General features: G+C 56.8%; 1 protein-coding gene across 1 annotated transcript; it reads left to right on the top strand.

The window, feature by feature from the left end:
- EPHA2 (EPH receptor A2) lies at nt 1-27,868 on the top strand. Its single transcript, XM_066375175.1, has 17 exons — nt 1-195; nt 4,689-4,756; nt 6,593-7,262; nt 15,758-15,913; nt 16,020-16,352; nt 17,406-17,521; nt 17,965-18,118; nt 18,597-18,696; nt 19,160-19,215; nt 19,483-19,608; nt 19,703-19,888; nt 20,074-20,135; nt 20,239-20,448; nt 20,683-20,832; nt 21,623-21,816; nt 22,397-22,552; nt 26,923-27,868. The coding sequence occupies exons 1-17, from the start codon at nt 114-116 to the stop codon at nt 27,026-27,028; spliced, it is 2,925 nt and encodes a 974-aa protein (XP_066231272.1). The 5' UTR covers nt 1-113; the 3' UTR covers nt 27,029-27,868.

Below are 27,868 nucleotides of genomic sequence, written 5' to 3'. Positions count from 1 at the left end.
AGGATTCGGGGCAGGAGGTGCAGAAGTTGCGCGCGGGCAGCGGGCGGGAGCTGAACACCTAGGCCGGCGTGCGGGATCCGGGCACGGATCCGGCCGAGAGCGAGGAGTGCGGCATGGAGCGTCAAGCGCCCCGTGCCTGCTTCGCCCTACTATGGGGCTGCATGCTGGGCGCCGCCGCGGCGCAGGGCAAGGAAGGTGAGTGTGTGCGCGGCGGCCGTCCCAGCCGGACCCAGCCCGGGCAGCCCGATCCCGGACCTCCGCGCTTCCCCGAGTCCCGCGCGCCTCGACGCGCTCAATTTAGGAAACCGACACGGCGCCTCTTAGTCCCGGCGCGTTGGGTTTGGGAGGGCGCGCGGGCTGCGTCTGGGACGAATCTGGGACCCCCCACCCAGGGTTTTGGGGGCTGCGGGGTCTACAGGGTAGCAGCCCGGGAGCGCGGGGCTTGGAGGCCGCGGAGAAGGGAAAGCAACGCCGGCCACGCGGTTGCAGCCCCGGCGGCGGCTTCTGGAACGCGTCCCAGCGGGGGTGCGGGGGGGGGGTCTCTTGAAGAATGGGGTGTCTGGAGGGCTTTCCGTGTGTGGACTCAGCCTCTTGGTGACCTGAATTCTCTAACCCATTTGCTCCGGTTTGCGAAGAAGGCATTTCTCTGGAGGCCGCTTATTTTGGGGAGGGGGCTCTTCGCCTGGCCGGGAGTACGCTGCGGAAGTCCGTGTTCCCTGAGATTTGCTCCACGCCCCCTTTTGAGCCCAGTCCTGGAAGAGAGCTTGAGGGGAGTTTCGGGCCAGTCTGCCCACGCGCAGCCTTTCCTCCTTCCCACCCTGCACTCCCAGGCTCGGGGGGCAGGTTCGCGGTCTCCGGTGCGGACAGGAAGTCCCAAACTCAAGCGATCTTAGCAAGGGGTGACTCAGAACGAGGAAATGTGGCAGGTGGGGGCGCGGCCTCTCGAGGTGTGGAGCGATCACCCCAGGGCCATCAGGGAGTCCGGACACCCGAGGCTGGGGACTGAATCACCTACCCCCGCCCTGGCGCTCCCTAAGCCACACTGAGTGAGGGGCCACAGACTGCCCTGGGTGTGTGGATGGTAGTAGCGTTGCCCCCTCAGCGTCGAGGAGAGGATGGGGGCTCCTGCCTGTGGCGAAGGACCTTCCTGTCCACCCAGTAGAGGCAGTTTTAAGTTTCCAATAGTGAGACCAAGTTTTCCCCGCTGGCCTGGGCAGATCGAGGCTTCCGCAGGCGCCACCAGGGGGACACGCAGAGGAAACCCTGGCCCCGTGAGAAGTTTCCTTGAGCCTTTGCCTTCTTTTTCCACCTCCCAAACTGAGGTTGGAGGTTTAGCTCTTCCAAGTTGGGAGGTAAGGCCAGAGCTGGAGCTCTTGGGGCAGGGGGGTGGGGGTGGGGTGGGGAGTGTGGGTGGCATTCTGTACCCATCTCTGAATCAGTCAAGGTTCCTGGTCCCAACTTGCAGGAGGAATGGGTGGCTGGGATTTCTGTGACTCTCAGTACTCTCGACCCTCTCAGCTTTTGGTCGTCCCCCTTCCTTGGGGACTTGGTTGGAGAGAAGGGGAGAGACAGCTGGAATCACTACAGGCCTTTCTTAAAGGTTGCCCATGGGGGCTGGGAAGATTAGGCTGGACTAACATTGCTGGGTGATTGTTACCCTGCCACCCAGCCAGCAACCTGTTAGCCTGGAGCTGCTTTGTCCCCTGTGCTCCTATGTTGAACCCTCCTCAGCCTAGATGACTAGCCCCCCACTTCCAGGGGATGGGGGAAGAAAATGGTGTGTATTGCAGAGTTCTGGATGGCGTAACCTTTAGTAACATTTGTGTGTAGGCTCCAAGAGTCCCTGTGAACAACTCCTAGCAGGGAGATGTGCCTTTGGGGGTGGGAGGACATGGCCCCGCTGGCAGCTGCTGGTTTTTCTATTCTTTGCGATTCAGGTTGGATGTGGTGGATCTGCCTAGAGGTGGGTTGGGGGTGCGAGAAGGACACACATATCCCTTTCACCCTTAGCCCAGGCGGCTGCTAAGTTTCCTTCTTGCTCACGTCTCACCCCCTCCCTGTGGGTAGAGGAGCCAGGCTGTATTTGAAGACTCAGATGGAGCTTGTTAAATTCTCAACAGACATGAATCTTTACGAAAGGGGAAACTGAGGGAGGACTAAGCCCACACCAGCCAGGGCCTTCTTCACAGCAAGGATCAGATCTGAGCATCTGGCTTCTAGGGCTGCCAGAACCCAGGGCCCCTTGCCTTGTGGTTTCATGGTGGATTTTCCTGAGAAGCTGGAATAGTTGGGCAGGAGTACAGGGGCTGCTGGCTTGAGGTGGCTGATGGGAAAAGGCCTGGAGATTGCTCAGGAGGCCAGAAGTCCTTGGCTTCTTGACTGTGTAGGAGCCCAGTTTGCCTTCTGTCTCCTTCCCTTTTTTCTTCACCCCCCCCCCCTCAGTCTCTTGTCTCTCCTTTTAGCCAGTCTTGTTTAAAGAGGGAGGGGTGAGCAGGGACATGACACCAGGGGACTGGGTAGTAGCATTTGGACCTACCTGCAAGGGTGGCACTGATGATGTATCTTAGAGCAGAGGAGACTTTTCTGGGGCGGAGTGGGGGACCAGAGGCTCCTGGATGAGCCCTATCCAGCCCTGCGTTCTGGGGGAAGCCTTCAGGGGCAGCTGAGGGGCTCCCAGTTCTCCACCCCTTTCGGGAAAGCAGGTGCCTCAGTCCCTGGAAGAGCTGAGGAGAGAGCCGCACCCGAGTCAGGGTGGAGGGACAGACGGGGCTGGGCTCCTGTTCCTGGTGATCGGTTCTAGGGAATTTCCCAGGAGGGGGCTCCTTCCTCTGTGAAGGCTTTTTTTTTTTTCTTCTTCTCAGATTGATCCTTATGATATTTCTAGACCCAGGCCTGGGGGCTAGAAGGGGAGCCATGTTCTGGCAGGGGTGGTGGGGGTCCTTCTGTGTCAGATGAATTCTTCAGAGCCTGGGAGCTATGAGCCCCCTCCCTTGGGCATGGACTGCAGCTTCCTACCTGTCTGGGGAGGTGGGTGTGCAGGACTGAGAGGTGCACTCACTGTTGTCCCCCCACCCCCTACCCCAGCTGGAGCCTGGAACCTCCAGATTCCTTCCTGTGTAGCCGGAACTTTCCATTTGCTAGAAGAGTTAGTGAGTTTTCCAAGCCTGGGCCCTGGGCAAGTCCAAACAAATCCCTGGCCCATCCACCCTCCAGCCCCCTTACCTTAGCCTCATAGTTTTGGGGAAGGTGCCACCTCGGATTTCCTCTTCTCTGTCTGGGCTGCCGGACCCTTCCTAGATTTGACCCTGGTCAGCGGTCAGATGGCAGTGCCTCTGACCCAAGACTTAAGTTCGGGGAGCCGGGCAGTCTGACCTTAGGGGAGGATTTCTAAGACTCCTATCAGGTCCCTCTCTGTTCGCTGTCTGCTTGAATTTCCACCCTTAGGGTCCTTCCCCCAGGCCCTGGCCTGGAGGAATGCTGCTTCTTGAGGCTCCGGGGTCCAAAGGAAGGGGTCCTTGGTCCTGTACCCTCTCTACCTTGGGGCTTTACCCTCTGAATCTAGGAACCGTGCTCAGATTCCAGGCTTCAGTTTTCCCAATCTCCTTGCCCTCCAGGCTGGGTGGCACCTGTTAGCAGCTACCAGGACTTTACTTGGGAATGGAGGAAGGGGTCTTGGGTCTTGGCTGCTGCCATTGAGCCTGGCAGAGAGGTGGGGTGGATGGATGGGAGCGGCCCAAGGGCAGAGTAGATCTAGGGAAGCCCTAGCAGTGAAGCCCTCCTCAGGCTGCAGACGCCTCTCTGGGGACAGTATGGTCCTGGAACCTGGTCCCCCTGGGCCTGGAAGTCCCCTCTGAGGGTTTCCATTCCTGGTCCCATGGGCACCCCTGGCAAGGCAGTGGCCAGGGAATGAGGGACAGGGCAGCGGGAGCAGCTTCCCCAGGCAGGGGACCTCGCTAGCTGTATGTATCTTTGGGCTTCTCCTGGAGGCCCCTGTGGGTTCAGGGCCTTATCCCGCTGGCTCTGTGGCTCTTGTGGGAAGATTGGTTTCCAGACACCCCCCACTGGCTCCCTGTAGTCTTTCCCACCTGTTCACAGCCCTCTCTCCTTGGAGTGCCACAAGACACGTGTGTACATATGTACACACATATGTGTGTGCTCCATGGCTGGATGGGTTTTAAGGATGTTTCATGCTGGGGGGGGGGATCGGGCAGGAGCAGATGCATGGACCCCCAAAGCCCACGTACGTGTGAAGTGCTGCTCAGAGGCCTTGTTCCAGGAAGCAGACGGCAGTGTGGTATCACCTAACAGCTCAGCCCTGACAGCCCACTCTCTGCCCAGCTGCTGTCCCCCTGCTGGGCTGAGCTCTGTCCTGCTCTGCCCAGCTGGAGGCTGACTGAGAGAGCCAGTGTGGCTGGAGCTATGGCCTGGGAGACAGGAAGCCTGGTCCTCACCCAGCTTGTGTGTGGCTTTGACTGGGTCCCATCCCTTCCCTGAGCCCGTGTTCCCCTATTTGTTGAGGGATGGGTCTCTTGGAGATGTTGACCCTGCATAGTGGGGTCTCTCTCTGAGGGCTGAGGAAGCCAGCAAAGACTCTTGGGGTTCCTGGCAGACTCCCACCTTTTCCACCATGGCCTGAGCCCTGGAGATATACCCGCAAGCTTACCGGCCTCCTCTCCTGTCTCTTCCAGTTGTGTTGTTGGACTTTGCTGCCGCTAAAGGGGAACTTGGCTGGCTCACACACCCATACGGCAAAGGGGTAAGCCTTCAGGGTCGGGCGGGGGCATGGGAATGGGGACTCCGAGACCCGGGGGAGTGGGGCCGGCCTAGATTAAACAGCTCAGCCAGGGTTCATACTTAGCATCCTGCTTCTCCCACCAGACTCAGCGTCAGCCAGCCAGGGTAGGCAGGGGATTAGAAAGTGGTAGGAAAGGGACCTGAGAGGTGGAAAGAGCTAGGAGACAGCGGAAGGTCCTGGTAGAGCAGGGCCCTTGGATGCCACCAAGGGCAGGTCAGGGGGACCATCTTGGGAGGGAAGGGGTATTAAAGGCTCCTGCTGTCTTCCAGGTCTGAGCCCCGGAGGTCAGGGGTGAGGGAGAGGCAGGGAGCAGTGGCTCCCAGGTGCAAGCAGCCCCCAGTCTGGGAAAGGATCAAGTTCCTTCCTGCTGGACCCCTCTCTCTGCTCCCCCAGCTGCTGTTTATTCCCCTTTCTGCTCGGGGCTGAGTCTGTTTTGCCTCATACCCCTCCCCTGCCCTGTTCCGTTATGAGCAGGACTGGAGGGCAAGACAGTCGGGTCCTTTCTCCAGCTTTGTGCATCACTACCGTGTGGTATTGAGGAAGATATTGCTGTTCCCTGGGCCTCAGTTTCCCTCTCTGTACAATGGGCCCTTGCTGACTTTGTCCTGGGGTCCTGAACCAGGATAAATATGTCTCCAGGGGGCTAGTTGGGATATTTTCCACTGCTACCCAGATCTGTGTGAGCTAAGTGCTTGTCCCTGGTCACCTTAGCTCTAGGAGGCCTGGCGTGTGGCCCTAGTAGATTTCCAGGATCCTGGAATGTCCAGCTGGGAGGGATCTCGGATCATTTAATCTAACCCAGTCATTACACAGAGTGGGAAACCGAGGCCCAAGGGCATTCGAAGCCTTGGCCTGTGTCACACAGTGCGGCCCATGCCTCCTTCCTTGGCCGCTCTGCTTTCATTCATTTGTTCATTCACTGAACAACTTCCTGAGTACCCACTCTGTTCTGGTAGGCCCTGGGCATGCAGAAATGAATTAGACGCTGCCCTTGCCCCAAGGAGCTCAGAATCTAGTGTGGAAGCCAGATGTAGGTATTACCACCTAGGTGCCAAGTACTATGACAAAGGGGACATGAGACTGGGAGCCAGAGAGGGGCACTTGGCCCAACCTGGACTCAACCTGGGAAGTCTTCTTGGAGGAAGCTGAGCTATGTTCTGAGGAAGGAGGCAGGTGCACTCCTCTGCACCAAAGCAGAATCTAAATGATGGGGATCACTCATTGCTTGAGACTTAGTCTCTGCCTCTGCCACTCACACTCATCTCCACACACACACACACAGACGCACACACTCACACACTCTGAGTAACGATAATGCCGCTGCTGCTGCTGCTGACAATGCCAGCTGCCTGGATGACAGCTGTTTCATCTTACCCGCCAGGCAGTGCGCTCAGCATGTTGTAGACATTCAGTCGTTTATCCTCACCGCAATTCTGTGAGCTGGGCCTTGTCCCCAGTATGCAGATGTAGACTTTGAGTCTTGGAGAACTTCAGTCCTCCACCTGAGGTCACAGGGAGCCCCAGTCTCCACCCCCGGCTCGCAGTCTAATATAGAGGTTCAGTACCCTGACAGTGGGGTCAGAAACACCAGGCGGACCACTCCCGGCTCCGTACTTCTAGCGTGTAGGGGTGACCTGAAGCACCTCTCTGGACCTCAGTTTCCTTCCCTGTAGAATGAGGATAGCAAGAACTGCAAAGCGTCTTCCTGATGCCCGGCATTGCCGCCAGGGCATTGCCTCTGTCCCTGCTCCCCCCACCCCGGGCACCTGCCCACACTAACCTGTCGGCCTCATGCAGTGGGACCTGATGCAGAACATCATGGACGACGTGCCCATCTACATGTACTCCGTGTGCAACGTGGTGGCCGGGGACCAGGACAACTGGCTCCGCACCAACTGGGTGTACCGCGGCGAGGCCGAGCGCATCTTCATTGAGCTCAAGTTCACTGTGCGTGACTGTAACAGCTTCCCAGGGGGCGCCAGCTCCTGCAAGGAGACCTTCAACCTCTACTACGCACAGTCGGATGTGGACTACGGCACCAACTTCCAGAAGCGCCAGTTCGTAAAGATCGACACCATCGCGCCCGACGAGATCACGGTCAGCAGTGACTTCGAGGCCCGCCAGGTGAAGCTGAACGTGGAGGAGCGCTCCGTGGGGCCGCTCAGCCGCAAGGGCTTCTACCTGGCCTTCCAGGACATCGGCGCTTGTGTGGCGCTGCTCTCCGTCCGAGTCTATTACAAGAAATGCCCCGAGGTGCTGCAGAGCCTGGCCCGCTTCCCGGAGACCATCGCGGGTTCCGACGCACCCTCCCTGGCCACCGTGGCTGGCACCTGTGTGGACCATGCTGTGGTCCCACCTGGGGGTGACGAGCCGCGCATGCACTGTGCCGCCGATGGTGAGTGGCTAGTGCCCATCGGTCAGTGCCTGTGCCAGGAGGGCTACGAGAAGGTGGAGGACGCCTGCCAGGGTGAGTGATGGGACAGGGGTGGCAGGGAAAGAGGGTGCTGGGTTGGAGACTATGTTCCCAGGCCCTGCTCTCCATTCTGGGACAGGGGCATCTCGGTGAGGTCATCCTGCTCTGAGGTGCAGTGGAAATCATAAAGCCTTCCTGGAATTCAGGGTTTTTAAATTTATGAGTGGATTCACCCATTCACTGAGAATGAATGGACTGAGAAATGAATGGATTGAGTCTAGTATGGAGGGTATGAGCAAGGGCCTCTAGGACAAGATGGGCTTGGCTTCAAATCCCAGTTCTCCATTTGGCTGTGTGACTTTAAGCCAGTTCCTTAACCTCTCTGTGCCTCGATCTTCTCATCTGTAAAGTGGAGATAAACATGTACCCATCTTGTAGAGTTGTTATGATAATTAAATGACTTAATTCTCATAAAGTGATTAGGTCAGTGTCTGACACATAAGTGCCTTTAAGTGGGGTTGTTATTTTTGATTCACCCCACAAGAAGATCTTGAGTATCTGCTCCATATATACCTACCTTGTGAACACCTGGTCTCATCCCAGGAGCTAGTTCCATCCCTGTTAACTCACTGTGTGACGTCAGGCAAGTCAGTTCACCTCTTGGGTCTCAAACTCCTTTTTTGTACATGGAGGTGACTAAATTAGACCCAGGAATCACATTCCCAGGCTGCACAGAAGAATCACCCGGGAGCTTTTGGAAAATGTCTATGTTGGGGGAAAAGGTAGAAGAGACACATCTGGTCTCTCCCCACTGCCTGATTCTTCCCAGGACGGAAGACCCAGATTCCAGATCCTCTTATAGGGGCTTCTACTGATGTTAAATCAGGCCCAGAGAGGGGCCAATGAAATCAGACTCTCTCTGAGAACAGGGCTTGGGCATGAGTGAGCTCAGGTTGGGAGGCTGTGGCTTGGCACAGCCAGGACCTGTGACAGCGGAAATCTCTACAGCAACGTGGATTTTTTTCAATGGGTGATGTTTTTTTTTTCTTTCTGGAAGCGGCTGCGGGGCAGGGCATTTGTGGAATGCAGGCCGACCTTTGGAAGGCTGGCTCATCCCCTTTCTCTGGGAGCTTCTTGCTGAGATGAGCAGGGTGTTGAAAAATTGGAGGTTTAGTCCCCGCAGTTGTACATACGCACTGGGTGACCTTGGGTAATTATCTTTGTCTCTGGCCTTAGGTTTCCCGTCCGTACGATGTGAAGTTCAAGTGTAACAGCTGACTTTATACTTGGTTTTTAGCCGTGGATCCTACAACCTGTGAAATGGGTTGAAGCGTTGGAGGAGACTGAAGCCCCTTTTGTTAGGCCCTCCTAAAACAAACCCGCAGAACCTTGCTAACACAGTCTGCAAACCCCTACATGAGACGTTCGCTAGGAGTCTTTCCAGCCGTAGGCCTGTGGTGTAGTCTCTGTTCCGGCCCTTACCACCTGGTTGTCCTCCCAGTTGCCCTTTGCTGAGTGAGTCCCCTTCCCCAGCGGGCCCCTGATTTAGGTGACCTCAAGTGCACACTCCCAGTTTCAGACAATGACTGGGATGGGGGGGCCCCAGGCGGCCCAGTGGGTTGAACAGACTCCTCCCACATGACATCCTCACACAAGAATGCGGGGGTGGGGTGAGGGGCAGTTGAAAACTTTCCACAGGCTGGTAATTCAGGCCCTGCAGAGATAAGTGGACCGTGGGGGGGGGGTCTCTCCAGGAAGGGGGGCAGCCTTTCCTCCCCCGGAGGTTGAAGGAGGGGTGTCAGGATTCTGGCAGGCTTTGTTTGTGAAGAGCTAGCAAGCCCCGGGTAGGGAGGACGACCGGTTTCTAAGAGTGAAATCTTTGACTTTGCTGGTGGGACCCTCTCGACTGCCAGCCACCTGTTGCCCTGCTTGACCCTCCTTGGGATCCCTCTACCAAAATTCCCTTCAGTGTGCTTTAGGCGCCCTCTGTGTGGCTGCGGACCTCCAGCTTGGCTCCTCTGCCTCCCTCCTGACTTTTCCCAGCAGCCCCTGACCGTGGTGTGTGGGGGGGGGAGTAACAGTAACAGTAACACCCACAGGCAAAGTGTTCTCCAAGAGCAGGCACGCGGAAGGCAGGCGCTGTACCTGGACACTCTCGCTGGGTTCGCACCACCTTTCAGTGAGGTCTAGACTGTTTTTGATCCCATTTAACAGACAGGGATCTAAGGCTCAGAGAGGCTCAGAGACTTGCCTGGAGTCGCCCAGCTACGATGTGAGTCCAGGATTAGCATCCAGACGACGCAGCGGCATCCAGGCTAGAGGATGATGGGTCAGGAAACGGGGCGGGAAATGACCAGTTCCTCTGGAATCCCTGACTCAGCTCTTGGCCTTGAGGCCAGTCCTCAGGGCAGCCCCAGGATGGCAGGTCCTGATGCAGGGGTGGGGTGATTTGGGGGGCAGTTACTGAGCATAATGAGAAAGAAATTGAGGAAGGTGTAGGGCCTGCCCCACCTCCCGCCACCTGACCCTCCCCAGGGTCATGGACAATAGATCCCCTTGGCGCTTCTATTGATGATAACCCTTACCCGGAGAGAGGGTGTGGGCACCCTGAGGTCACCCAGCACCTGGTCCAGGTTATCCCCACAGTTTGTTTCTCCTCACGGTTGTTTCCCCAGGAAGCTCGAAGCTCAGGAAAGAGTTAACTGGACAATGGAAGGGAGGCACCTCCCAGGTGTGGTGTTGGACAGGTGGGCACACTGCCCGGGAGAGCTCTCGTGAGCTATGTCAGGAATGAGCCAGCTTCCCTCCAGCCCCCCCACCCTCTGTCCCCCATCCCTGCCCGAGGACAGTGGAGTCACTCAGGCTGACCGTCATCTCCCCTGGGGCGGCTTTGTCTCCCTGTTCGTCTCCGCTTCCTGTGCTGGCTGGCATCGGCAGCCGAGCGGGTGGGCCCCTGGCTGGCGCCTCTGCCGTGGGGACTGCTGGCCAGGTGAGCAGGTGGCCAGCGCCTTTGGCCAGAGGCTCAGCCCAGCAGCTGGGAGGCCAGAGCTGGGGGTGGGGGTGGTGGGGGTTTGGGAATTCCTTCCTTGGTGACACTCCTGCTCTTTTAAGGGGCCCAGCACCTTGGGAATGTCCCCTCTCTAGTTTCTCTACTTCTGGTTCGTAGGGACACCTCATTCCAGGCACCATGCTAAGCATTTCACAAGCAAGGTTTTCTTCCATCTTCATAAACAACCCAGAGGGGCTGAGGGCTTTATCCCCACTTTACAGATGAGGAAACTGAGGCCCAGAGAATGGCAACAGTGATCAGTGACCAAAAGAGCTGGGGCCTGTCATGAGGAGAGCAGTACACTGTGTCCACTTGCCCCTGGCATGTGTCCTTCTACCCACAGCTGTGTGACCTTGGTGAGTCCCCTCTGGGCCTCCATGATCAGGGTCTGCATCCTGTGACCTTCTGCTGTGGCTCAGTCTGAGAACCTGGATCGCCCTGGCAGACTGTTGACTGTGTGACCTTACCACATGTGGCAAGGAGCAGGGTCCTGGCACTGGCAGTCTGAGGGGCCCAAGCCTAGCTCAGGGTCCATAGCTGAAAAGGAAGGACCCCCTGGGCAGGAGATGGCTCTGGTTGAGGTAGCTCTTAGGCAGGTGCTGTCAGGGGCCCTGCTTTGGCGGGACATGGCGGGCGGCTCTGTGTGCTCCTGACTCTGGGGCTTGTCCCTTTCCTGGGGAGTGCCATCTGGCCCCATGCGTGGCAGCCCCCCCCCGCCCCCCCCCCCCCCCCCCCCCGCCAAGCCCTGTCTGCCCCGCCCTCAGCCCACACTGGGGGCAGATTCAGGTGTTGGCAGCTCCTTGGGGAGGCCCCACCCTCCCTCACCGGAGGTGAGTGGGTCCCTAGAACGGAAGGAAGGAGGCAAGGGAGAGCAAACAGAAGATAAAAGGCTGGTGGTAGGGAAAGAGCAGGAAGCTGGGCAGAGGGGGGGCATGCTTATCACAGCGGTGGAGGAATGTGCCCCGAGATAATTCCCCAGGGCGTGTGTTGAAAGGGGCAAGGTGCTGGCAGTAATCTGGGCCATGGGGCAGCTTGCTTCTGTGGGGACCACGGGGCCTGCTGGGGAGCGAGAAGCCCCCTGGCCTGGAGTTACCAGTTCCCCTCATTTGCTGTGTCAGTAACTTATGGGTTGCCACTGGCTGCCTGTCCGGGGATGAGACAAAGTCCACACTCTGCATCTTTGGGCAGAGGTGGTGCACACCAGCTGGGCATGGCTTGGGAAGGTGACTGGCCCAAGGTGAATTGCCATGGTGACCTCCTGACCTTATGACCTGTTGCCACTGGCCTGGGAGGTCTTTGGGCCTAGGGGGAGGAGCTCTGCCAGGGGCTGGATTTGCGTCACACTAGAGGGCGTCTGTCCCTGAGTCACCCCACGCCGCCACCTGAAAGGCAAGCACTGGGAACTGGAAAAACCGGGGTGCAGCTCAGGGTGCAAGCACCATGCCCCAGTTCCCCTGCGCAGAGTGGTCCAGGACTGCCAGGTGACTGGGGTCAGAGGAGATCTCCACAGGTGTGCCAGGCAGGTGGATGTCCTAGTGCACCATGCCCATTGGGTCTCCCTGAGCACGGAAACACTGCTCGTTCCTCTGGTCCTAAGCACGTGTTGAATGTGCACATCGTAGGTTTTGCCATTCGCTTATACATTCGTTCATCCACCCATCCAGTCTGCAAACATTTGATGAGCACCTACTGTGTGCCAGACCCTAGGCTGGGCCATCAGATACCGATGAATCAGACTCCACTCCTGATCTCCAGGAGCTGCCAGTCTCCTGGAGGCTCCTACTATGTGAGAAATAATTTCTGATGGAGCACTAAAGCCTGGCTGCTAATTCCCTTGAAGGCAGAAATAGTGTTTATCTATCTCGCCATTATATCCCAGCACCCAGCAATGTGCCAGACACGTAGGAAGTGCTCAATTTCTATTTGGTAAATATAAGATTGGGTAATGGATGCCCTAATGGGGCAGAAGGGAGCTGGAAATGGGGCAGTCTGGGAAGGCTGCGTAGCGGAGCTCCATAATAGCCACGCTGGGTATTGAAGGATGCATAAGAGTTTGCTGGTTTGCTAAGGGACTGTGAGTAATTTGTGTATGTGGCTGTGTTTGAGTGCGTGTGAACATCTCGTGTGTGACCCTTGTCCCCACTTGCTTGCCCAGAATGCCAGGAAACCTAATCAGGCAAAGTCAGGAAGACACAGGCGCTTTCAGGTGTCCTGCACATGAACTCTGAGGCCCCTGAGCACTGGCACACTCTGGTGTGGCCCCGGGGACGGCCCCTTGGAGTTCTGTGGTTGGAGGAGGGGGCAGCACATTCTCATCAGGCAAGCACATGCTCTGTTGACGCTGCCTCTCCACTGTATTATCTGGCATATCCGCAGCGGAAATCTCTCCAAATTCCCTCTTTCCTGCTGGCAGCAGGCGGGCCACCCCCAGGCTCTGGGGCCAGAGAATGGAACCCGACTCTTCCCCCACTTCCTCCTCTTGGCATAGGGCTGGGGGGGCTGGGGAGCAGCCACGTGGTGTGGAGTGGGAGCATTGTTGGGGTTTGCAGGTGCCTAAAGCCGTTAGCAGAACCAAGGCTGAGCTGTGGGGGCTTGTGGTCCCCTCCCCAGCCTGAGAGCCTGGGCTCCGAAGGTGTGATTGTGATTCTAGAAGAGCTGGAGCACCCCAACTCTGCTGGGACTGGACCTCCTGCAGCCAGCACTTATCCAGGGTGTAGGCCTCAGGCTGACAAGTCAGAACATCTGGGGGAATTGAAATCCCAGGATAAACATGGCCCCAACTTTCTGGCGTATCATTTTTTACTCGAAGATTTGGGAGAGGAGAGAGCCATTTTTGTATTATAAGAGCTATGGGGACAGATGCAAACTGTACATGGGTTTCTCACATACACTAGGAGTCTTGAAGGACTTTCGGGGCTTGAAGGAGACCACTTTGGCCACCCCGACCAAGCCTTCTAGGTTTGATTCCACTCTTTTCTTTCCACAGAACACAAATGTGTCCAGTGTGAGAAGACCTATGTTAGGACCCCCCCCCCCTCGTCGCGCCACTATATCCTTTCTCAGCTGCTCTGAAATCAGTCTTGGGATTTCCTGGCTGTTGAGGCAGGTCAGGCTCCATCTCCTCTCTCTCTTTGGGCTTGTTCCAGAACATCGATTCCTCTTTGCTCTAAATTGAGATGCTCGTGCGATAGGAGAGGAGCCCAAAGACGAGCCTTTTTGGATTTAGGTTTTGGTTGTGTGTCTCAGGAGCTTGCTGACCTTGGACAGGTTGTTTTGCCTCTCTGCCCATTTGTTTCCCCACCTCCGGAGAGGAATGAATGGTAACAGGGCCCACGTGTAACAGGCTTAGTGTGAGCACAAATGAATGTCAAGTGCTTGCCAGGGAGCTGTGCACGGCAGTTGTTTAGTCAATGGTCAGTATTGTGGTTTGTTTTTTTTTACTGAGACAGAGAGGGTCAGAGAGAGGGATAGATAGGGACAGACAGACAGGAATGGAGAGAGATGAGAAGCATCAATCATCAGTTTTTCGTTGCGACACCTTAGTTCATTGATTGCTTTCTCATATGTGCCTTGACCGTGGGCCTTCAGCAGACCGAGTAACCCCTTGCTCGAGCCAGCGACCTTGGGTCCAAGCTGGTGAGCTTTGCTCAAACCAGATGAGCTCACATCGCGCTCAAGCTGGCGACCTCGGGGTCTCGAACCTGGGTCCTCCGCATCCCAGTCCAATGCTCTATCCACTGCGCCACCGCCTGGTCAGGCAATGGTCAGTGTTTGTTACTGGTGCTCCAGGCTCTGCACAGAGCAGGAGTCGGGTGCCAGGCTCCCTCTGTCCTGGACAAGCCCCTTTCCCTACAGCGTGTGCCCAAGTTTTCTCTTCTTTTGTGCTGAGGTTCTGACATGGCAGGACAGGGAAGGAGGTGACAGGCTGCTGGGGTGGTCCCCAGGTGCCCCCTATAAGAATCATTAACAGGAAGTCATTGTCCAAGAGCTTAAGAAATGGGTGTCCTTTGAATCTTGTCCTGACTCCCAGTCCCCCTCCCACCTCTGCTCACATAGGGAACCGGACAGGAGGCAGACTCCGTCCAAGATTTTTCTTAGCAGGGTAGATCTGATTGCCATTCTATGTCAAACCTTCCATGGCTCTCATTGCCCCCGGGTTAAAGCCTCAGCTCCTTGGCCTAGCATTAAAGGCCTTTCTCATTCTGCTTCCTGGAGACCTGTCAGTCTTTATTATCTGCTGCTCCCCATGATTTGTGCCCACGAATCCACTCATAGTTTCTGTACATCTTGCTGTTTCTCGCCCCTCCTGCCAGTATTACTTCCCTGCCGAACTCCTACTCAGCCTCTAAGCCCCAGCTGAAGTGTCCCCTCTGTAACTCCTCAGACCTTTGGCCAAGGATGTTTCCACTCCCTTATCCCTCTGCCCACTCCTTTATGGTAGACACTGTCACCTGCTCCTGCTCCCTGAGTTGGGGGCTTTGCTTCATCTCAAGGTCCATGGCAGGGCCGAGCACAGAGTAGAGGTTCCGTGAGTGATGAACATGGCACTTGAGGTTGGAAGTATCTTAGGACCCTTTGCACAGATTAAGCTGAAGGAGAGTGTTGGAAATTATAGGGATCCCAGAAGAGGTCCCTCGGGTGACCCCACTCTACTCTGGCCACTTCAAATCCTAGACAGCCTTGCACAGTGGACCTTGTGTCTGAGCAGCTTCCTGCCCTGTGGGGCCAGGAAGGGGCTTGGGGCAGGGGCAGGATAGGGCAGTGGGAGGAAGAGCCTCTGGAGTCAGGTGCCTGAGCCCCTAGCTGGCTAGCCAGGACAGGACCTACCATCGGCGGGGAGGAAAAGCTGCTTCCGGGCTGCCTTTGTGAGTGGCGGAAATGACTTGGTCCTGGAAACAGATCCAGAGAAAAGGCTGGGGGCCTGGCCTTTCCTGCTTCCTGGTTGGCCAGCCCTAGAACAGGAAGACGGTCGGATCTTGGAGTTGGGGAGCACCTGTAGGGGTGGCATCCTGACCTGGTGTGCCGGGCTGATCAGTCAAGGTGCTGGTGATCGTCACCAGAACAAACAGTGAAGAAGACACAGTTATTGCCCTGGGCATCCTGAAGTCCTGGTAGGGACCCGTCAGGCTGGTCCACACACATGAAAGGAGATAGATACAGCATGCTCGGTCCAGTGCTGAGCCAGGTGGGAGACAGGAGTCTGAGGAAGCTGAGGGTGAGACGTGGGCCTTGAATGCCCAGCTTAGGGGCATGGCGTTTCTTGTGAGAGCCAGTGGGGAGCGATGCAAAGGTTTGGAGCACGCAGATGAGGCATTTCCTGAGTGCACAGTGTGAGCTAGGTGCTTACCATGCATTTTCTTATCACAAGACATTTGACCAATGAGAAGACAGGCCGATAGAAGTTGAGCAATTTACCCAGGGTTCCCCGGCCAGGGTGTGGGAAAGTCACTCGCGGTGGGAACTGAGTGAACTGATGGATGTCTGTGTCTGTGCCCACCAGCTTGCTCGTCTGGATTCTTCAAGTCTGAGGCATCTGAGAGCCCCTGTTTGGAGTGCCCTCTCCACACCCTGCCGTCTTCCGAGGGGGCCACCTACTGTGAGTGTGAGGATGGCTACTTCCGGGCACCGCAGGACCTGCTGTCCATGCCTTGCACAGGTGAGTTTGCTGTGGATCAGGGAGGGTGACTGAGGTGGGCATTGTCTGGTGGGGGACACGTCCAGGGCTCCCTGGGTTCGAGCTCTGCCCTCTGCCCTCTGCACAGGCCCGCCCTCTGCCCCACACTACCTCACAGCTGTGGGCATGGGTGCCAAAGTGGAGCTGCGCTGGGGGGCCCCCCAGGACAATGGGGGCCGCGGAGACATCACCTACAAGGTCACCTGCGAGCAGTGCCTGCCCGAAACAGGCGAGTGCAGGCCCTGCGAGGACAGCGTGCGCTACTCTGAGTCACCGAACATGCTGACCGGCACCAGCGTGACCGTCAGCGACCTGGAGCCCCACATGAACTACACCTTTGCCGTAGAAGCCCGCAATGGTGTCTCGGACATGGTGTCCAGCCGCAGCTTCCGCTCCGCCAGCGTCAGCATCAACCAGACAGGTGAGTGCCTGGTGGTGGTGGCTGTCACCTGGGCGGGGGGTGGGGGGCTTCCAGAGGGCAGCCATCCAGGGCTCAGCTGTGTTCAGAGAGAGGCAGCAGCAAGTAGTAAAAGGAGTCTCTCGAGTCACTTCCAAGCTCTGTGACTGTGGGCAAGTTACAGAACCATTCTGAATCTCAGTTTCCCCACCTGTAAAATGGAGTAACAGGGCTATTGAGAGGATTGAATAAATTCTTCCATATGAGGATCCCAGAGCAGTGCCTGGTGCATAGAAGGAGAGAGCATTAGTCGTCTATTGTTTTCTTTTTATTTTTTATGCACTCATAAATGCTCTCGGGGTGCCGCTGTGGCCTGGGGCTCTGTGCTCTGGGGTTGGAAGTTAAGAATCCCAGGCGGGGGCCTGACCAAGCGGTGGCACAGTGGATAGAGTGTCAGACTGGGATGCAGAAGATCCAGGTTCGAGACCCCGAGGTTGCTAGCTTGAGCGCGGGCTCATCTGGCTTGAGCAAAAAAAAAAAAAAGCACCAGTAAGGGGTTACTCAGTCGGCTGAAGGCCCGATGGTCAAGGCATATATGAGAAAGCAATCAATGAACAACTAAGGTGTCACAATGAAAAACTGGTGATTGATGCTTCTCATCTCTCTCTGTCCCTATCTGTCCCTCTCTCTGACTCTGTTCTTGTTAAAAATATAAATAAATAAAAAATAAAAGAATCCCAGGTTGGGGGGGGGGCATCTAAAGAGCTTGGGCTGCCTGACTTGTGGTAGCGCAGTGGATAAAGCGTTGACCTGGAATACTGAAGTCACCGGTTCAAAACCCTGGGCTTGCCCGGTCAAGGCATATATGGGAGTTGATGCTTCCTGCTCCTCCCCTCTCTCTCTCTCTCTCTCTCTCTCTCTCTCTCTCATTCTAACTCTCTCTCCTCTCTAAAAAAAATGAATAAATAAATAAAAAAATTAAAGAGCTTGGGCTGTGGATGAGGCTAGGTTTGGGGGTACTCAGCCCCTGCCCTGGGCAGCTCTTCACACCCCTCCCCCACCCACTGTTCTGCCCAGAGCCCCCCAAGGTAAAGCTGGAGGGCCGCAGCGCTACCTCGCTGAGCGTGTCCTGGAGCATCCCCCTGCCGCAGCAGAGCCGCGTGTGGAAGTACGAGGTCACCTACCGCAAGAAGGTAACTCACAGAGGGGCAGGCCTCGGCTGGTCACGTAAATGCTCACCGCATGACATGGCCGTCTGAAGAAGCTCCGCTCTGCAGATGGGGAAACTGAGGTCTGGGTTCTTCCTGGGACACCTTTCCCAGGCCAGCAGAGTAGAGATTTGTGAGAGAAAAGACACAGTGTTCTGGAATTCCCAGACGAGATTGTTGGGGGTGGGGTGGGGAAAAGCCAGGTCTTAAGGATCAAGCAGACCTGGGTTTGAGCCCCGGGTCATGCATTTGCTGGCTGTGACCTTGAGTGAGTCACTTGACTTCTTTGAGCCTTGCTTTCCTCCTCTGTAAGGAGAGCATTGAGTTTGCCAGCATAGGTGAGCTAAGATGGGGTGGTCTCTGGCGGGTGGAGCTGATGCCCCTGCCTGCCCACATTGTCTGCCTCTGCACCCGCTGGCAACCCACAGGGGGACTCCAACAGCTACAATGTGCGCCGCACTGAGGACTTCTCTGTGACCCTGGACGACCTGGCTCCGGACACCACCTACCTGGTCCAAGTGCAGGCGCTGACCCAGGAGGGCCAGGGTGCCGGCAGCAAGGTGCTTGAGTTCCAGACGCTGTGTAAGTTGGGGACCAGGGCATGAGCCAGGCCAAGCCCTTGACATGGAACAGCTGGGACAACCCACAAGAAGGAAATGGATCGGAACACTTAGAAATCCTCTTTCCTCGCCAGCCTGCTTCTAGGACAGCCCTGTGTGGGCTGCCAGCCTGTAGAGAGGGCTGCGTTGAGAACTAGGGGAGGAGGCCCGGGGACATCCATTCGGGGCAGGATTGTGACAAGAAGGGCATGGGCTCTGGCATTGGCAGACCCCGTTGAAATCCTGCATCGTGGAGAGAGTCCCACACACCTGGAAGTACCTACTGTATTCCCAGGGGAAGGCCTTTTATTGCCCATCTGTGACATGGGGAATAAAGATCCTTATGAACCATCACAATTAAAAAACAGCCAGCACATTCTTGGGTCCCTAAAGTGCCCTGGGTGCAGCAGGGGGAATGGAGTGGGGGGGGCTCCTTTGTCATCATTTGGTCTCCCCAACAGCTGTGGAAGGATCTGCCAACATGGCGTTGGTTGGCGGCGTGGCTGTCGGTGTGGTCTTGCTCCTGGTGCTGGCGGGTATCGGCTTCTTCATCCACCGCAGGTTCGTTGGGCCTAGGTGGGAAACAGGGGCGGGGAGCTCAGTTTCCTCTCTGGAAAACGGACTGATAGTGATTTAGTCCCTGCCTCTGGAGCAGATGAAGATGCAACGAGCTACCCAGTGCTCAGCACAGTGCCTGGCACGCCGTGGGGGCTTGGGACGTGGCGGTCATGATCTTTGCTCTTGTTATTACCCTTGTGTCCTGCGTCTGGACACGTAGACAGGAAGCCGCAGGGAGCCCTAAGGAGGAAAGCCCTCATTTTGGCTCTGACAGGGCACCAGTCCCAAGGAGAGAGCCTGCTTGCTCACTTCCTCTCTGCCCCGCCCCAGCCTTCCCCATGCCCTCTGCCAACGGAGCAGGGTGCTGAGCACACTCAGTCTCCACCCAGGCCCAGCAGGGTCAGGAGGCTGCTGGCCGGAGCAGGCCGCTGACCTCCCTGTGTGTTTGTTCTGGGGGGACTCTCAGGAGGAAGAGCCTGCGGACCCGCCAGTCCTCGGAGGACGTTTACTTCTCCAAGTCAGGTGAGATGCAGCCCCTCCGTGTCCATCCCCGCTGTCCCCACAGGGCCTCCTGAGCTCTGCGGCGGGAATGGGGACGGCCGGCAGCCAGGGCACTCCCAGGACTTCCCGGGGCAGCTCAGAGGGGCTAATCCAGAAGCTTCATGCCGCACGGCCTGGTCCCAGTCTCCTGGCCCCTGGTCATGTAGCTGCCCCTTCCTCCTTCAGGGCAACCCTTCCCAGGGACGCTCCCTGACCTGTCTGTGACCCAGCCCCTGTTCCCCCTTCCAGAGCAACTGAAGCCCCTGAAGATGTATGTAGACCCTCACACATACGAGGACCCCAACCAGGCCGTGCTCAAGTTTACCACTGAGATCCACCCGTCCTGTGTCACGCGGCAGAAAGTGATCGGAGCCGGTGAGCTTGGCGCGCCTGCTGAGGGGCCTGGTACGGGTTGGGTGTTCACGGTCCGGGCTAACTGGGGTGCTCCTCCCACCTTGCCCGCTTGCAGGAGAGTTTGGGGAGGTGTACAAGGGGACGCTGAAGGCGTCAGGGAAGAAGGAAGTCCCTGTGGCCATCAAGACGCTGAAAGCCGGCTACACGGAGAAGCAGCGGGTGGACTTCCTCAGCGAGGCCAGCATCATGGGCCAGTTCAGCCACCACAACATCATCCGCCTGGAGGGCGTCGTCTCCAAATGTGAGGCTTGTCCCTAGAGGTGGGGGTAGGGAACCCTTGAGGACCTGACCCACAGGGAGGTGGAGAAGGGCTGCCCACTAGAGCCAGGAAACAAGGGCTCTGTCCATAGCTGTGCCCGCCACCCACGGCTGTGCCCACGCCCCATCTGTGCCATCCCCTTACACCCATGCCCCACCCCCCCACAGACAAGCCCATGATGATCATCACCGAATACATGGAGAATGGGGCCCTGGACAAGTTCCTTCGGGTAAGGATGTGGGCTGGGGGTGGGCCGGGACCCACAGCAGCTAGCGTGGGGGTGCCCTGCTGGGCTCGGGCTCAGCTGGTGGCTGAGGCCTGTGCTTTGGCAGGAGAAGGATGGCGAGTTCTGCGTGCTGCAGCTGGTGGGCATGCTCCGGGGCATCGCGGCTGGCATGAAGTACCTGGCCAACATGAACTACGTCCACCGCGACCTGGCCGCCCGCAACATCCTCGTCAACAGCAACCTGGTCTGCAAGGTGTCTGACTTCGGCTTGTCCCGCGTGCTGGAGGACGATCCTGAGGCCACCTACACCACCAGTGTGAGTGCCACAGGAGCTGTCACCGCCGGGGGGGGGGGGCTTCAAGATGAAGCAGCCTTTGCCCTGATGTGGGGTTCTCACACCCCCTGCGCAGCTGGGATGTGGCCCTTGGGAAGCAAGAACCCCTGTAAGGGAGCACAGAGGACAGACCCTGACTGCCAAGTCTGGTCTGGCTGCAGTAATCCTGTGGCTGCTCAGAGGGGACAGTGGTGACCGGGCCATGGTCCCCCGCAGGGTGGCAAGATCCCCATTCGCTGGACAGCCCCAGAGGCTATTTCCTACCGCAAGTTCACCTCGGCCAGTGACGTGTGGAGTTACGGCATTGTCATGTGGGAGGTGATGACATATGGCGAGCGGCCCTACTGGGAGCTGTCAAACCATGAGGTAAGCCCCTTCGTCCTGCCCAGACCTGCCCTGGGCCTGAACTTCAACTCTTTACTCATTCCCAAACCCCAAGGGCTAGGCAGAGAAGGGTTTGAGGAGCCAGTCATCATCTGGTATAGACCATTCCTGGGTTCATTCAGTAAATGTTTATTGAGGGCCTACTATGTGCTAGGCCTTGTGCTGGGTTCCAGACCCAGTCTCTGTCTATGGTCAATGGAAGGACAAGGAAACCAGTTAGTGGTGTGTGTGTGCACATGTGTGCATGTTTGTGTGTGTATCTGTGGGTGCATGCATGCATGTCCATTCATGTGTGTGGACACCTGTGGATGCATGCATGTGTGTGCATATAGCTGGTGCCTCACCCGGCCTGGAGGTCTGGAAGGCTTCCCAGAGGAGATTGTGTCTTTGTTGAGACAAAACACAGTAAGGTAACCAGGCGAACATAGGGAGGTGAAGAGTGCTCCAGCCGAAGGGGGCAGATGTCCAGAGACCGGAGGGAGGCTGGCTGCAGGGCGCATAGCACAGCTGCTGTCTGGGGAGCCCTGTGAGGGACCAGGGCCGGGAGTCCCTTCCTCCACGGCATTCTGGGGGACAGTCCCATAGCACCTGCTCCTCATATGGCTCTGAAGGTGGTGTGTTGGCTCCAAAAAGGAGGCCCATCCTGTCTGTTTCTGGGCCTCCCTCCCCTCCTCTGCCCACCTCCATGTACTGGCGCTCCCCAGAGGACCTGCGTGGGTTGGGGGGCTGTGAAGGCACCCTGACCATCCTGGCCCTCTCTGCCCCCCACCAGGTGATGAAAGCCATCAATGACGGCTTCCGGCTGCCCACGCCCATGGACTGCCCCTCCGCCATCTACCAGCTCATGATGCAGTGCTGGCAGCAGGAGCGGGCCCGCCGCCCCAAGTTCGCCGACATTGTCAGCATCCTGGACAAGCTCATCCGAGCTCCCGAGTCCCTCAAGACCCTGGCTGACTTTGACCCCCGGTGAGTCCCATGCTCTCCAGTGTTACGGTGGCGGCCACCAGTTTTACCCGAGCCACTTTGGTGCAGGGGCCAGCCGGGGCTAGTGGGCAAGGGACTCAGAAGTTACGCACGGGCTTTACTTAGACTGGGCAGGGGCAGGGGCTGGCGCGGGTAACACTAATAAAAGCCATCAACACATAACGGTAAGTGTGCTGGGCACTGTGCCCAGCCCTTCCATGGTTTAACTCATTTAAACAACCTGCAGGGGTCCTGTAATCATCCTCCTTTTGTGATGAGGAACTGAGACAGGGCGATTAAGTCTCTTATCAGCTGCAAGCGGCTGGGCTGAGACTCTGACTCTAGGAACCTGAATCTCTCTGTTAACATTTTGCTGTTTTGTGGTTCTTGGTGGTGGTCTTGTCAGTCGGGGTACAGAGGGCAGCAGTAACCTACCTGATTTGGCTTTCAGGTTGCCCAGGTAAGGAAACTGAGACCCGGGGCAGCTAGCTGAATTGCCTAGGTTAGGGAACTGTAGGCTCAGAGCCCAGAGAGGGCTGGGTGCTGCAACGCCTGACCCAAGGCTCGGTGGTTCACACTGCAGGGTGTCCATCCGGCTGCCCAGCACCAGTGGCTCAGAGGGGGTGCCCTTCCGCACGGTGTCCGAGTGGCTCGAGTCCATCAAGATGCAGCAGTACACGGAGCACTTCCTGGCGGCCGGCTACACCGCCATCGAGAAGGTGGTGCAGATGACCAACGAGTGAGTTGGGTTCCGCCCGTGCCCCTCCCACCTCCCTGGTTCCACCACCCATCTGCTCTGCTCTCTGCCCTCCTCTCTTTTCTCTTTCTCTCCTTCTCATTTAGGGGGAGACGGCTTTGCAGGAAAGGCAGAACCAAGCCAGCAGCCAGTAGTTCTACTTGGCTCCTTCCTCTTCCAGCATCTTTTTTCCACAGTGGGAGAGTAATAGGAATTGTCATAATAACAGTAGCATTTACCGAGGGTGGGCTCCATGCCGGCTCTGTGCGTGAGCACCTTGAACGTGTCCTCATGCTGATTCTGCAGGTGGGGGCTGGCCGTGTTCTCACTGGATAGGTAAGGAGCAGGTGCAGAGAAGTGCAGTGACCCAGGCTCCCGTCAGTCAGGGTCCAGAGCTCAGGGACCATGGAGGTCATCACTGGAGAAACTGAGGCTCAGAGATTACGTGGCTTACTGCAGGCCACACAATTCATAACCAAGAAGCTGGGGAAAGAATGACTTCCCTTCACAGACATGGCTGACTAAGTTTCCTGTTTGCCTTTTGAATAGATGCTATTGTTACTCCCCCATTTCACAAGTGGGGAAACTGAGGCTCAGAGGTTATATAGCTTACCTGAGGTCACACAGCCAGTTAGGGGCAGCATTCCTCTCCAGGATGCCAGAGAGCAATGGGCAGAGCCCTTGGCCAATCCTGGCTGATGCCCAGCAGAAAGGGCACAGGTTCCTCTCCCCACATGGTTGACTGTCAGCCTTGTGGTCCAGCCTGGCAAGAAGTGCCAGTTACCCCTTGCCCAGCCCTCGGTTCTGCCCCTTGTCAGACTGTCCTATGGGAGCTCATCTCTCCTCCTAACTCCAGCAGCAGGAACCTTTCCCAGCATGCCCTTGGCAGAGACACCTCTTCCCATCCCGGGAGGGAGAAGACATTATCCTCTTAGCCTTTTGTGCCTCTAAAAATAGTGTTATGTCCCAATAGCCTTACTTGTATAGGGTCCAAGGCCATGGTGGGAATGGGTCCTGGGGCTGGGAGGTTTTGGGAACCAAGTGGAGGGGATGACCCTGGCTCCCACAGTTCTGGGTCACAGAAGTTCTGGGATCTGGGCCTGTGCGTGAACATGTTCCAGGGCCTCAGAAAACCCCCCAGCGGGGCGTCCCAACTACTAATCACGGTTTCTCAGATCAGGCCCACGATGGCCCATCCCAAGGGACAGCTAGGGATGAGAGTCAGGCAAGGACAGAGCTGACCAGAGGGAGAGACAGAGAAGTGGAGAGAGGAGACAGGTCCCAGGATGTCTGGGACAGGAGACAGGACCCAGCTGCAGGGCCCTAAGCTTGGCCTCTGCAGTCACAGCTGGGTCTAAGGCCCACATATGCCACTTCCTAACAGGTGACCTTGACCAAATTAGGTTCCATCACTGAGTCCTGGTTTCATTTCCCAAATGTGGGGGTTGCATGGGTACAATTCAGATGGTAGTCCTGGTGCACAGTGGCTGCTCAGCCCTCTATACCCTTGCTTTCTACCTGCAGTCCATGGGCAAATGCCCGGGTTCTGGGCCCCCCCTCTTTTTCCCTAGGAACCCGGAACAGCCCCCTTGGCCCCTCCAGGGGCTCCTACCAAGGACAGCCCAGCTTCCCTTCTGGGTGAGCAGTACCAAGAGCAAGAGAAGTGCTTATAGGAAACACATGTTCTCAAAGGCTTCCCGAAATAGCCCGGGGTGCTCCTCGGCCAATTCCTTTCCCACGAGCAGGGACAGGGCTATCTTGGATGGATGGAGGCGGTGTGTGTGTGTGTGTGTGTGTGTGTGTGTGTGTGCGTGTGTGTGTGCGCGCGCATGTGTGTGCGCTGTGTTTTGAAAAGGCCTAGATAAAGGCAGGAAGTCATTCCACGCTCCCTCCTCCTCCCACCAACCCGTTGGTGCTCGGAGCTGGGGTCTGCATGACTCACATCACCACTGCCTCCTTTTTCATTTCAAATAAGTGAGATAAATGGGGATCTCAAAACATTTCTTCAACTTGAAGGCTATGTCTAAACAGGCCGTGGGTCCCAGTGAGCGGCTCTGACCTGGTCTCGGGAGAATTCGGCTTTCTTGATGGGGTCTGGACTTAAGCCGCAAGGTCCTCTCCCCCGCCTTTGGGACTCCCTGCTTCCTAGACCCATCCCAAGGGGCTGGCTGCATGTTCCCTGTGGTCCTACAGGGGCTGCCTCTTCTCAGCTTGAGCATTCATAATGTTGTTATTTTGAAGTCCCCGAGTTTCCGGCGAGACTATTGGTTCTAAATGGAGCTAACGGAAGTGGTAGTTTTGTACCCCGGAAAAATGTTCAGTCTCACAAAAGGCCCTGTCCCGTGTCTGAGGCTGCTGCTGCCTACAGCGTCCTGTGAGGGGGTGGGAGACACAGGCTGACAGGCCTCAGGGTCTCCACATGGCTTCAGCATAGGCTTGGTGCTGATGGCATGTTTGCTGAGTGAATGAATGATCGAACATGTGAAGCCATTTCTTGCTCTCCTCTCCTTGTGCACATGGTAGGTGCTTCCCGGGAACATGTGGCCTTTGAATCTCCCAGAGCCAGGCCTGGCATTGCAAGTGCTCAGGAAAAAGGTGACTCAGCCATGCGTCTCCATGCCGTGGTGGGAGTTGATGGCAGTGACCGCCCCGGACCCCCGAGGGGAAAACAGAGCCCATGTGTCTCTGTGCTTGAGAAATGAGGCAGGGGCGTCTTGGGGGTGGGGGGCAGGGGCAGGCAGCTCAAGAGCATCTGACCAAAGCCTCCCACTTCACATAGAAAGAAATTGAGGCCTGAAGACAGGTAAGAGCCAGCCAAGGCTTTGATGGAGTCTAAGACTAGAGTCCTCCGGCTTCCCAGCCCTGGACTTTTGGCTCCTAGATGGGCCTCGAAAGCAACCTGAGCTCCCACCCTGTCACATAATCCACACCAGTCTGGGAAACAGGCCCCAGGAGGCCCGGGCAGCGGCTCAGTATTTCTTCATTCATTCAGCAGACACTCCTTGAGGACCCACTGTGTACCAGGCCTATGCTAGACCTTGGGAGGGCATGCAGATGAGAGGATGGGCCCAGGGAACCAGGTCTCAGCCATTGCCCTCCGAAGCTCGCATAACCCACTGGCTCTTAAAACCGTGCATCACAGTCTTTGGGAGCTGATAAAATGCAGACTCCCTCCCCACCTTCAGAACTCTAAGGCCAGGGAGTCTGGAGGTGGGCCCAGGATCCCACCTCTTTCCCCAGTGGTGCAAATGCTTCTCTGCGAGCCACACTACGAGACCTTCAGGGGCAGGCGCACTGCAGCGAGGGTAAGGAAGTCCTCCCAGAAGTCTGACTCCTGGCCTTCCTGCTGCAGTGGGAGCCGCCAGCCCCTCCTGGAGATCCCCTCCCCACCCACCTGGGTCTGCCCTCCCTGCTCAGCATCCCTCCAAGGGCTCCCAGAGCCGGTGGGAAAGTCATGTCTCCAGAATTGCAAATAGGAGCTTGCACCATATAATTAGCTCCATTTACAACCAGGAGACGGCCCATAAAAACCTGGGTGTTTTCATGGGTTTGGGCTGGTGGGTGAGGACAACGAAGGAGAAAACTCCCAGCGTGAGCAATAACCGTCCTGCTCCAGGGCTCTTGGAGCAGAAGTGGTTTTACGAGGGGATGGAGGGGCACGGAAGGGGGCGCAGGGCGGGGCTGTGGGCTCCTGGGCGCACCTGTCTATCTGGTACCCACACCTCCTTCCCCCTCTGCCACTGGTTTCTGGGGTCTCCCACCCTCCGGTTGGGTACAACTATCCTCTTTTACAGCTGAGCTTTAACCTTGATGGTCCCTCAGCAAGTATTTTCTGAGTCATTGTTCAGTTAGCAGCGGTGGAAACCTGGAGGAGAGTGGGGGGCGAAGTAGGTGAGGGCTGGGAAGAGATCTTTGAGCAACAGTCTCAGAGGGTCCCTGCCCCTGGTGATGGTGTCAGGGCTGCCAAGGGACATTGGCAACAGACCCAAGGTAAGGGAGGGAATACAATGTTCACAGCTGGTTTAGTTCCCAGCAATTCCACCTCCTAGCTGTGTGACTCTGAGCAAGTCACTTGACCTCTCTGAACCTCAGTTTTCCATTCTGCAAAATGAACATGAGAACACCAACTTCACAGATAATCCTGCAGATTTGATTTAAAGAAAAACAAAGTGCTCACGGAGTTGGCACTTCTATCATTTTCTTAACTTTGTCAACGTTAGCAAGCTTTCAGGATATAGACTCTCCTGTCAGGCCTCTGCCTAACTGGAGCTCCTTAGGTCCCCAAGGACCCCTCCTCTTCTCCCCACCTCGGCCTCCCTGCCCACCTCTCCCACCATAGCCCCTCACCCTCCCTCTCTCGCTCCCACCCTCAGTGACATCAAGAAGATCGGGGTGCGGCTGCCTGGCCACCAGAAGCGCATCGCCTATAGCCTGCTGGGACTCAAGGACCAGGTGAACACAGTGGGGATTCCCATCTGAGCTCTGACAGGACCTCGCTCCTCGCTCGGCCAAGAATACTTGAAGAAACAGTGGCCTTCCTGCCAGCTCCGTGCCCGGCCACTAGGAACCTTATTTATTTCTAGTTGTGTCTTATTGAAACACCTCCCCAAGGCCTCAGCCAGGGGGGGTGGCTCTTGGACGACACCTTGGCCTGAACTGAGGAGATGCTCAGGGATCCCAGGCCGGGGGGCTTCTTTGCCCACAAATAATAGCCAGCCAAGCACTTAGCAGGCAAAATAATGGTCCCAGCATCCTGGGGCAGGAGCCCTGCCGAGGTCTTTGTATGTGGGACATTTCCAAACGGACCTCCCTTTCGCTGTCTCAGGAGGCAGGGGGGTGGGTTACCCCGTCACCACGGAAACAGGGTACCTCAAGCCCCACCCACTCACAAGAAGAGGACAGACAGCAGACTCAGCTGGGTGAGACCGGAAGTAGTTCCCCACCCTCCAGTGCCTTCTACAGACCCCAGGCCCTGTCCTCATGCCCCATGGGCCAAACTGTTGTTTCCCCAGGGCCCTCGCAGGATGCTTGGTTGTGTTGAGGTTTTTTAAATACTATATATTTTGTACTTTGTGGAGAGAATGTGTGTGTGACAGGGGGCCTGGCTAGGGCTTGGGGCAGAGGCTGGCCTGTGTCAGACATTCCCAGGCTGGGGGCTGGTCCATCCATCTCCGCCTCTGGACAACGTCCATTACTTGGTCAGTGTTAATAATTTTGTTTTGTTGGAAATTTTTTTTCGAACCTTAATTTATTATTATTTTTTTTATATTTATTGTTAGGAAATGACTTATTTCTGCTCTGGAATAAAGTTGCAGATGG

This window comes from Saccopteryx leptura, chromosome 3 (assembly GCF_036850995.1).
Source record: "Saccopteryx leptura isolate mSacLep1 chromosome 3, mSacLep1_pri_phased_curated, whole genome shotgun sequence".
Taxonomy (NCBI): Eukaryota; Metazoa; Chordata; class Mammalia; order Chiroptera; family Emballonuridae; genus Saccopteryx; species Saccopteryx leptura.
This window is presented reverse-complemented; position numbering and strand designations above follow the sequence as displayed.